This window comes from Rhinolophus hipposideros (genome assembly GCF_964194185.1).
Source record: "Rhinolophus hipposideros genome assembly, chromosome: 16".
NCBI classification, from domain to species: Eukaryota; Metazoa; Chordata; class Mammalia; order Chiroptera; family Rhinolophidae; genus Rhinolophus; species Rhinolophus hipposideros.
This window is the reverse complement of record NC_138062.1, coordinates 41,808,391-41,819,749: the sequence shown is the minus strand read 5'-3', so window position 1 is coordinate 41,819,749 and position 11,359 is coordinate 41,808,391. Positions and strand designations below refer to the sequence as shown.

Genomic DNA, 11,359 nt, shown 5'->3' with positions numbered 1-11,359 from the left:
CAATAAAGTGAAGTGCAGTAAAATGAGATATGCCTGTATGAATCCTGGCTGGGTCAATTCTGGCATCTCACACTCTGTCCTCAAGGGAGAAAGAAGAAATTCTCCATCCTGTCCATGTTTATGAAGGGTCCTCATAAATATCTCACCTTTGCCATTCTAGAAACATTTATTAAGATGCCCACTAAACACAAGGCACTTTGATGGGTGTTGTGAAAGGAAACAAAGACATTTGTTTGGTGTATCTTTACTCCTTTCCCAAAATAATTTGAAATAGCTTACAACAAGGCATACAAGAAAGAAGAGGAGGAGGAAGAAGGAAGAAGAAAAGAAAGAGCAGAAGCAGGAAAAGGAGAAGGAAAAACAATTTGTGGACCACTTAAATGTAAATAGAACTAGAAAATTGTGACCAGATAGAAGAATAACACTGTAGGAAAAAACATGCTGGAAATTGATGATCTTTGAAGATAAAGTTTAAATTCATCTCTGTTTATATAACCTGGTTCCTGCCTTCCAACAGCTTAAAATTAAGCAGAAGAAATAAGATATGGACATAGATAACCAGAGGGATTAATGAAAAGCTTGAGCATCCTAAGTAACTACAGCAGAACACTGTGGGTGTAAGTGTACCCCTTGAATGGTACAGAACGGCATTGTAAGCATTCCAATAATTGTGTGAAAATTCCAACAATTGTGTGAAACTCTTTGAATGGTACAAGGACTGCATTGTAAGAATTCCAATAACTGTGCGAAATAATTGTGGTCACTGTCACAACACATGCCTGTGAAAACATGACCTAATTTCACAAGGATGCCTCTGAAGGTCGACTAACTGCAAAGGAGACAGTGGGTGCACCAGTGGCATGGACTTTGGAGCTGGACTGTGAGGTTTGAATGTCAGCCCTGCCACAAGCTACCTATGTGACTTTGGTCAAGTCACCTAATCATAATTCCTCATCTGTAAAGTGGGGATGATAACCATACTGGACTGATGTATGTGAGAAAGGAATTGATGAATTCATACATATAATACACTTCAATCAGTGCCTGGGACACAGCAACTATTGTTACTGCACTAGAATCTCCATGTGGGGGGGTGCGGGGGGTAATCAAATTAATTGTTTACCAACTTAATGCTAGAAATGCAACTTGACACGTTTAATAATGCAACTTGATAAGTTTAATAATTCCCTTTAAGTGATGGATTTTTGTGTGAACTTAATAGTCATGTTTCCCTTTCAGACATTTAACCTGAGCTACTAAAAGTCTTTCAGGAAATTTTGAAACACGGATCTAAAAAGGATCTGAGGCATCAACTGTTGAACCCTTATGTAGCTAAGAAGGTTGAGGCCAGAGTGAGGGTCTGGGGATGGCCAGAGTGCCATCAAACACAATGCTCGAGTTCAGAATAGACACTGAATTCGTTGTTTTCTGCTCTTTCCACAAGGTGTTGACTAGGCTGGGACTAATAATTGACTCCTCTTGGCTTTCCAGTCATCTGGAAGGCATGCTGATCTATTGAGAATTTTTAAATTCAATCACTATTTATTGTGCTCTCCTATGGTAGGAACTATGCTAGATGCTAGGGGGTTCAGTGGTGAGCAAGAGGTCAGATTGCCATGCTTCTGAAGATCAAACTATAGCAGGGGATGCAGACATTTATCAAATGATCATGGAAATAGATGCCGATATGAGAGTGTAAAAGTCTATAAAGTCTACATGATCTTTAAGACACATTTAATAGAGGAACTTGGCTTAGCCAGGAAGGGTTTCCCCAAGGATATGACAACTAAGCCTCAATCTGGGTGAAGCTGAGGGAAGGAAAGAAAAGATGGGTGCTCCAGACAGGTACATCAGCCAAAACCCTGTGGCAGGTGGGAGAACAGCGGGCCAGGGTGCGGGAGCACCAGAAGGGAGGAGCACAGGGACACTTATAGGAAGAGATCAGAGAAATAGTGCAGGGTCAGGTCTTTGCAAGCATTGAAGATCACCTTTAAGATTTTGGTGTTTATATTTACAAAAATGGAAAACTACTGGAAGGTTTTAATCCATGGGAGGGCATGATCAAGTTTTCCTTTCCCAAAGATTAGCTTATTGTTGTGTGCTGATTGAAGGATACGTGTAGACACCGGGAGGTTCCTGAGGGTGGTGATTCAGGATATGTAGGCAGTCAAATCAATAGGACTCGGTGATAGATTAGACTAGAGGCATGGGGGGAGGAAAGGGGAGGGATGATGTCATGCCCAGTCTGGTTTGCAGAATTGGATGACTGGGGATTGCTGTCATTAACTGGGAGTCAATGTCATTAACTGAGAAAGAGAACTGAAGTTTGGGGGCGGGGTAGGGGGCCAAACAGAAGGGAGAGGGGTACTGAGCAAGGTACCACATTAAAAAAAAATTTTTTTAAAGACTTCAAATCCATTTAGTTTAGGTTTTTCAGTATTTTATTATGGCACACAGGATAGAGTATGGTACAATGTTCTCACTTCAAGATAATTCTCAAACCAACCAGCTGTTTCCATTTGGCTCAAGTTACTTTTTTACATGTAATTTGCATCTCTCTGAGTTTTACCATGTGCAGCATCCCATGTTTAATGAACGTAAATGAGAAAAGCTTGGTTTCTGAGGTGACTGCTAGTCTTTACAGAAGCCCATGTACTGATAATCTTTATAATTCAAATTCATAGCATCATGATAGGTAAAGCAATATTTTACCTATTTGCATGGTGATGTATACTTAACTAGAAATAGGTAATGTGAAGGGATCAGGTAACTTTAAATAGAAACCACTTTGCTTTCAGGTTAAATTCATGACTTTCAAAAGTTAACTAAAGAAAAAAAAAACATCAAACGAAATCAGCTGACCAAGCAATTGTTTAAGAACAGTAGCAGAACAGCAGATCATCAATAATTTCATCAACATTCCACATCAAGTGCAAATGCAAGAGCTGTCATAACTTTAGAGTGGACACAGAGGACAAATGGGGTGGTATTGATGCAATGTCCAACCAGTTAGAGCTATCATTGAAATTCACATATTTCCCAATAGACATGCAGAGCAATGGCACTGTAACATACACATATAGCGTCTTCCCCCTTTCGTGACTTATTACAATTTCATTACCTGTATCTGTAGTTCTTAAAAACTACATTAAATATTATTTACTCGAGGCAACAGAAAAAGCTAACAACACATTAAATCACGAGCTCAGGGTTGCAGGCAACGTGTTTGCAATTGACAAATAACTTTTTCTTTTCTCTCTCCATTATTATACATTGATAAAAATTATTCCTTCTGATTATATCATTTGCTTGGATTTCAATTTCTGCCCATGATACTTAGACTATATATTTTAATGTGGTTATAATGATGATCAGTTGGGACTCACCATCTATCCAAATTGCATTTATTATTATATACTAGTTTAAACATTACTTGTTTTCTATTAAGGGTATATTTATCACAGAATTTCAGAATCGCCTCCAAGTCATTCCCAATATTATATCGTACATTTTATGGGGCAAAGTATATCACTACTTAAAAAAGAAAAAGAAAACCCCAGAGACTCTCATTTACTCAAGTTTATTATCAGTCAAATTTTTGAAGGAAGAGATTTCATGAATGGTTATGACCTAACTATATCCCTCATAATTACCAATTAAGGAGGAAGATGCATTGTGATTGTTAATATTTTGGCTTCAAAAATTTGGAGGTCAATAGTCCACTTGTATATGGCTTATACTGGTGCCTTCTTTAAGATAGTTTAATTAAGTCAACAACCACAGCAAGAAATGTCACTCAGTGTAACTTTATTTACTGTTTATTGCACATAATTCGAGGTCTTTAATTTCTAACCACCAAAGGTTCAAAGGACTATTTTTTTCCACGAAGTTTAACATCAACATTAGTGAATTCATTTATTCATGTGTTTTGAATTGTAAACATCTGGATTATTCACATTGCCATAGATCCTGAACTCATAAGCACGGACCATGCACAGGCTGGCAGCAAGCCAGGAAGCCACTCTGCAAGCAAACAGATACTCTGCAGGAGGAGAAAAGTCATAGCACAACATTTAAGGTCCAACCTGAGTCATCTCAGAATTATACATATGTTGACTTCTTAATTCATATAGTGACTGGAACTCAACTGCATGTTTGGTGATGGGGTAGATATGATTTCGGAAGGATTATTCCTGGAATCATTAAGGAAAGGGGGGCTCAATCTTTCTTTTTGGTTGCTTGCTCCTCCCCAGCACCTTCATCTTTTTTCTCATCCTCCTCCGCTTCTTTAATGTCTTCTTTACCTTCACCTCCTTCTTCCTCCTTCGCGTCCTCAGATTCTTCCTTGGCAGCTTTAACAGAAAAAGAAAATGTACAAACTCCAAATCCAGAGTAAGTCCAGTCCACACATTTCTGCTCAGACTTTGGGGGAAATCTTCCCAAACACCTCACGACTCGACTCTCCCCAAACACATGCAACAGACAATGCTAGCCAGGAATAATTTGCCCATTCTACATATTTAAATAGAATGAGATCGTTTCTAGATACTGGAAGCTCTACTCCTCTCCAGGACCTCAGTATTTCTTTTCTTATGTGCCTGGTTATTTATTTTTATTCTTTAGGACACCAAACTGCTGTGTTCAATGAATATATTTTAAAATATTTAGTAAGAATGAAAACAGCTATTTTCAAAAAAACTACCAAGCTCAGTAGAGATGTGCCTCTCTGGGAGGATAGCCAATTTGAGAAATTGGGTGCTTCCAAAAGGAGAAATGTATCGTTTAACATTCTAAACACATATACGAATGGAACTTTCTTGGCATAGACAAGTCTTCATGTGTCTTACCCATCTCCTAACACATATCCACAGTCAGTTTGCACTTGAAGTTGTAGGGGTTTGTCTTTTTATCATACCTTCTTCCTCTTCCCCGTCCTCTTCCTCTCCCTCTTCCTTCTCCTTCTCTTCTTCAGGTTCTTCTTCGTCCTTGGCTTCCTCAGTTTTTGAAGCCAAGGTCTCCTCTACCTCGATCTGCTCCTCCTGGACGTGGCTGCTATAGTAAGAAGGGAAGGAGCGTGCCGACATCAGGTAGGAGCTGGTCTGTAAACCACCATAGGCAGATCGGCCAAAGACCTGAGAGCTCTGGGAGTAGCCGCTGGTTATGCTTCCCACGCTGGTGAAACTGAGTCGGGTCTCTTCACCTTCCAAGAGTTTCCTGGGGAGGCAGGGACATGGTGGTTACCAAACATGAATACAGGAAGTGTGTTGAATGACTTGTTCTGAGCCCACCACTCATTGTCTTTTCCTAATGCCAGCCTTAAAGGCATCTGCAAGCAGGAGCAGGGGTGGCAATTATCAAAATCTAATGCTGGGCATGTGGTGATTGAGACCAAAACAACAACAACCAACAACTTTAAATGGGGTCCTACTAGATTTAAAATGGGAAGCTAAGAACAGGATTCATTATTAGGGTTAAATTCTAATGTTTGTCTAAATACCTGCTTGGAAAAAGCCAAAAAGCAAACAATTATTTCAACAGACTACTCCTGAAGGTTTCTGATTCCACATAAATGAAACCTGATCTTCCTGAGGCTGAATGGCTGAGGCTTTGACCCTTCCTTGTTTACCTGTAAGCTGCGATCTCAATGTCCAAAGCCATCTTCACATTGAGGAGATCTTGGTATTCTTTTAAGTACCGTGCCATTTCACTCTTTGTGGTTCTCAACTCATTTTCTAATTTGTTGATTGTGTCCTGTTGGGAAAAAAAAAGAGAGAGAGAGAGAAGAAATCCAGGTATATATAACTACTGCTGTCATTTTACTGTAGTATATAATAGTAAAAGGCCTTGGTTTAATTAAAATCAAAGTGCATACCTTAGATAAAATCTCCCCAAGTCAAAACTGCCTTCTTTGTTAACCTCTCCCTTCCTTGCCTTAAAAACAAATTCTTTTTTTGTTTAATAGTCCAACGATCATCATAAAATGCCTACAAGGAACTAAACTGATTTTTTTTTAACTGTGCTTCTCATTCATTGGTTAGCTTTATCTAAGTCACATTCAAGAAATCCATTTCTTTATAGGTGAAGGAAGTAGCTAGATTTTTTTAAATTTTATTTTATCTAAAATATTTTCTATTTATCTGTATTATTCTTTTTTCTCCCCAGAAAATGGAAATCCTTAAAGAAGAAATGTCTTATTGCGAATATCATTACCTACTACAATTTTGACTGTATTCCTGTATACCTGCTAAGAGAAAGGAGTGGTTGGTAAAACAAGTCAGAAAGCTTGCTGGTCACAGGTATCCTTCTGAACTACCGGTAAGGAGAGCTCATCGTTGAGTTTATTAACAGCGCGGTCTAATCTTTGCCAAAGAGCAACTTGAGGCTGAAGCAGGCCGCAGGCAACGCCCAGCTCCCACCCCCACCCCTCCTCCCACCCACTCAACCCCCTGCAGGGCAGGGCAGCTTTAATGCGGAGCTATTACATTGGTAGCACGACTTTCCAGACTGCATTCCCGCCCCCGCCCCAGCCTTCCAAGTGTCCCACCCCTCCCACACAGTCCAAGGAGTAGAGCCCTACCCCCCCACCCCCAATAGCTGCTGGCAGAGGCCTCATCTCTGGCCTCCACTTTCTGGGCGACCTCAACCGCACCCCACTCGATTCTGCAGCCCCCTCCCCGCCCCCACTGTGGTTTGCCTGGTGCCATACCTGCATAGCACTAATGTCGGCGTTCTGCTTGTCCTCCAGCTCCTGCAGCTGCTTCTCCAGCGCTTCGTTCATGCCCCGGCACGCTTCGATTTCCAGGGTCTTGGCCTTGAGCAGGCGACGGCTCTCGGACACCTCGTCCTTGGCGGCGCGCACCGCGTCGGTGTTCTTGGCGGCGCTCTCCGTCAGCACGGTAAAGCGGCTCTTGAACCATTCTTCAGCGTTCTGCATGTTCTTCGCAGCCAGCTTCTCGTACTGGGCGCGGATGTCCTTGAGCGCGGCGGAGAGGTCGGGCTTGGAGGACACGTCCATCTCCACGGAGATCTGCGCGTACTGGATCTGCGCCTGCAGCTCGGCGATCTCCTCTTCGTGCACCTTCTTTAGAAAGGCGATTTCGTCCATCAGGCTGTCGATGCGCTTCTCGAGCTCCGCGCGGGCGAGAGCCGCCTCGTCGGCGCCTTTGCGCGCTTCCATCAGCCGGCCCTCGGCGTCCTCGCGGCTCAGCACCTCCTCTTCGTAGCGCGCCTGCAGGTTGCGCAGAGTCTCCTCCAGCCCCTCGCGCTCGCCCTGCAGCGCCTGCTTCTCGTTAGTGGCGTCTTCCGCCGCCAGGCGCAGGTCGCGGATCTCCTGCTCGTACAGCGCCCGGAAGCGCGACGGCTCGGAGTGCTTCTGGCGCAGCACGAGCAGCTCGGCTTCCAAGACCTTGTTCTGCTGCTCCAGCTCGTGCACGCGCTCGATGAAGCTGGCGAAGCGGTCGTTGAGGTCCTGCAGCTGCGCCTTCTCCTGGGTGCGGATCGACTTCAGGTCGTTGCTGATGGCGGCCACCTGGCTCAGGTCAAGGTTCTCGAGACTGGGCATCAAGGACCCCGAGCTGGACGAGTAGCTGCGGCGCACCGACAACGACGAGGACACGGGCGCCGAGTAGCTGGAGTAAGCGGAGCGCGCGGTGCTGTAGCCGCTGCGCACGCTGGAAATGTGCACCCGGGGCGTCTCCACGTAGCGCCGCTTGTAGGAGGTCGAGTAATACGGCTCGTAGCTGAAGGAACTCATGGTGGCGATCGGTGCCTCTCGGGCTGGCGGCGGAGAGAGGGGCCTACAGAGAAAGAAGAACGGGGAAGAGAGGGAGAGGGAGAGGGAAGGATGGATGGCTGTGTGCGGCTCGGCGCGGTTCCGCCACCCCTATTTATACGCGGGGAGTGTTCTGACGCAGCCTGCGATCCATCACTGCGCGCCGGCCGGTGGGGGCAGCGCTGCTGCAGCTCGGGGAAGATTCTGCGCAAAAGGAAGGCGGGGCGAGCGACAGGCCGCCGGGGTGCTGCGGCTCTCGTCCATTCCACTTTCCTCCGAGGCTCCCTGTTTTCTCTGAGACCCCCATACCCTCTCACTCATTTCCTTAGCGCACGTTCTCTCACCCCATCCTACTTACAACTTGACCTCGTATCACTGGCAATCGAAAAATGTCCCCAATAACAGGTTCTCACTGCCTACTGACACCTTAGCTTTCCAGATCCCGGTACCTTGGAGACACGCTTCTCCCTAACTCCCCCCTTCCCCGCCAGGGGTCCCGGTCGTCATCCCCCACGGTGTTTATGGTGACAATGCAGTGCCTGTAGGACACTGATAGTCTAAGGCTGCCTGTCAGCGGCCTATATGGAGGAAAGTTGTATATTTTTTTGAGGTTGTTTCTGGCACTTTCTTTAATTCATCTCCCTTTCTCCGGGCTATTTTTTTTTTCTTTAATGCGCTGCTTGGACACAGCCGTACACAAGTGAAACTGCAGCACTGCAGGTGTTGACTTTAGCATTTCTAAACCTTTCGAGCAAATAATATCAGCCTTTTAGTGTCCCCAGATTTTCTCATTTCTTTCCGGGGAAGGAAGCCTCCGATGCCTGTCGCCTGTCGCGTGGTCCAGCGTGCAGGTGCAGGATAATGAGTTTGAAACTAACCGGGGAGAAACCCGACTGCAAAGGCAGCTGTGAGGTCCGCGGCGGACACGTCACACTGTAAATGCTACCTGCATCGCCACCGAGCTAAATTCCTGTTTGACACCCACAACCCCATCACATTAAAAGCCCCTTTCCCTCTTTTTACACTTGTGTAGCACCCAACCTGATGATTTCCACAAGCCGCGCAGGTGGTGACTCAGGGAAGCGGCCGCTGCAAGCCCGGAGCCCGAGGGCGGTCTCCCGGGAGGAGAACTCAGACCCGAGACATCTCCTTTCGGGGCGGACAACAAATAGCCGCGTGATTCTTTCCCCGGATTCACTCTAATGAGGAGGTAACAGATACAGTCAGAAATCCATGGGTTTCCTTCAGGAAACACCCAGACACCAGAAACTGCGCACGTCGTCAGGCACAGTGGTGAGGTCCTGCGATTTGCAGCGCACACTGCACATTACGCTTTTTAGGGCGGACAGCAGACATTTGCATAAGATACCTAAAATTTTTCTAAGTAAGCGTTTCATTTTTGTTTTATTTGTGTAAGAGTAGTGTTTGACTGCAACTTACTGATTTTTGTTTATTAAGGCAAACTAAGGGGAAACGTGATAATAGTTTACACATAGAGAAGCCGGAATCGCTTTCCGGTTGATGTTGCGAGCTAGGGTGAGGTATTTGGAGCCAGCACCACACACAGCTGCTCCCGGAGGTACTGCATTCTCCCCACAGGAGGGCCGGGGGAGCTGTCTCTGAGGTTTGCTTTGCAGCAGCTCTAACATACCTGCGATTCGGACCCCTTACCCTTTCAGAGTAGAGGGAAAGACTGTGCAACAAAGAACTTTCCTGGGGTTTCGAAACAATCTCTATCGTTTCAAATCATGCAACTTCAGAAACATTAACTCTGCTGGTTTAAAATCTATCAAGAGGTTCATCCACCCTCCATCATTCTAGCGTTTCAAGCCTAAGCCATTAGGCTGTCCTGAATTTCTCTTGGCCCTGGCAGACATGGTACAACACTTATTCTGATGACATTTTATAACCCACGTGTCCTCGGTCTCCACCATTCATCAGTGATTCTAGGAGGGAGGGCTTCGCTCAGGAGAATGAGGGGGGTGGGAGAGAACCTAGATAAGCCATATTTTTGTCTGCTCCCATTTACCCATATGTGGATAAAAACTGGCAGTGAATTTTTCTTCTTTTTTTTTTAACCTGCCCCATATAAACCACATGGTTTCACACTCGCGTTGTGTGAGCCTGCCTCCACCACTCTTGGGTAATGACGAATTCATTTCCTGTGTGTCAGCGCCCTTCCCTCCACGTTTCAGGTCACCCTCAGCGATATGAACTACATCAGCGTTTTTGTTTGTTTGTTTGTTTTATTGTGGGTATTTATTTTATTTTATTTTATTTTTTTTTTTTTTTTGCCACACTCCTGGCTGAAGTCTTTGACTGCAGAGGAGGCTGACCAGGAAGAGGGAGGGGTGCTGAGATGCTGCAGAGAGAGAAACCTGTGGGGCACCTGCTGGGTAGCTGAACAGGGAGGCACACGGGAGTGGGGAAGGGTGGGAAGAAGAAGGCAGGGCCCTTAGTCAGGCTCTCTACCCTGCTGAACCTGGCGAACAGGGAGTGAGGCGAGGGAGAGGGGAACTGTATTTACCAATGCAGAGCTCGAGTCTTTTAAGATAGCTCCTGGCACAGCCACCTCCTTCTCCACTACAGTTGTGCTTTAGTAGGGCTCCTGCTCCCAGCCTGTGTCTACACTACTTTCAGCCTTCCTCTGCTAGGTGTCTGCCTGGTTTTCAAACATTCTGTCCAGGCCTCCTCCTTTTTCAATTCTCTTCCCAGCATTTTGCTCTGAATGTCCACATGACATTTTTCTGTGTGTCAAACCAAAGGTAAAATGAGCAACTTTAAAAAATCTGTTAGGAAAAACAAACAAACAAACAAACAAAAAAACTCGACTTTTTCTTGCCCTTACCTTGAACCTTTCTTCATTAATATTGTTTGCAGTGGTGTCATTTTTTCTTTAGAGGAAAGCTTTGGGGCTTGCTACACGTTTGTGTATTTATTCCCTTTTAAGAATATTCTCCACCAACAAGAAACTGGTTGAGGGCTGCCAACACAACATACTCCTAGGAGATAAAAACTATTTAGAAAACAAATAGAGAAGTATGTTGATGAAATGCACTAATAAAATTTCTCCCACGCTGCTTATCTCCGATATCTCTGTAATCCCCTAAGGGACTGTTCGACATGGTTTAGTTTAAAGATAAAATATATTAACATTACCACAAAGCTCATAAAATATAATTCTTAGAACCACTGAAAAAGTTTTACTTCTTCTCCAGTGCCAATAGAGTCAGAAAGCTTCAGATGGATAGACAGGGCCTGGTGACTTTTCATTATTCTTAAATGCTTTGGCACAGCAGGAAATGCTATATTGTTTGGAAAAGCTCAGCTTTAGGCTCAAATTCTTATGAGGCAGTATCGGAAAGGCATCCGTCTGGGGGTGAAGGGAGCAGAGTTCACCTGCCACCAGTGAGCTGGGGGCCTAGTCCTACTCCAGAACAATGGATGGGTCTCCATTCACCTCACCATCAGTTGTATGGACACATCAGCGTCAGCAAAGCTGGCATCAGTGTGTCGATGCAAGGAATGAAGGAAATAAACACGTGCAGGACCCATATCCTGTGAAAGGCATTTGAAATCTATTATTTA

General features: G+C 44.9%; 1 protein-coding gene across 1 annotated transcript; it reads right to left on the bottom strand.

The window, feature by feature from the left end:
- Positions 1–3,790: 3,790 nt before the first annotated feature.
- Positions 3,791–7,943, bottom strand: NEFL (neurofilament light chain). The gene is made up of 4 exons (XM_081076674.1): positions 6,707–7,943; positions 5,627–5,751; positions 4,916–5,214; positions 3,791–4,352 (listed from the first exon to the last, which is right to left on the bottom strand). The coding sequence occupies exons 1-4, from the start codon at positions 7,751–7,753 to the stop codon at positions 4,219–4,221; spliced, it is 1,605 nt and encodes a 534-aa protein (XP_080932800.1). The 5' UTR covers positions 7,754–7,943; the 3' UTR covers positions 3,791–4,218.
- Positions 7,944–11,359: the final 3,416 nt, after the last annotated feature.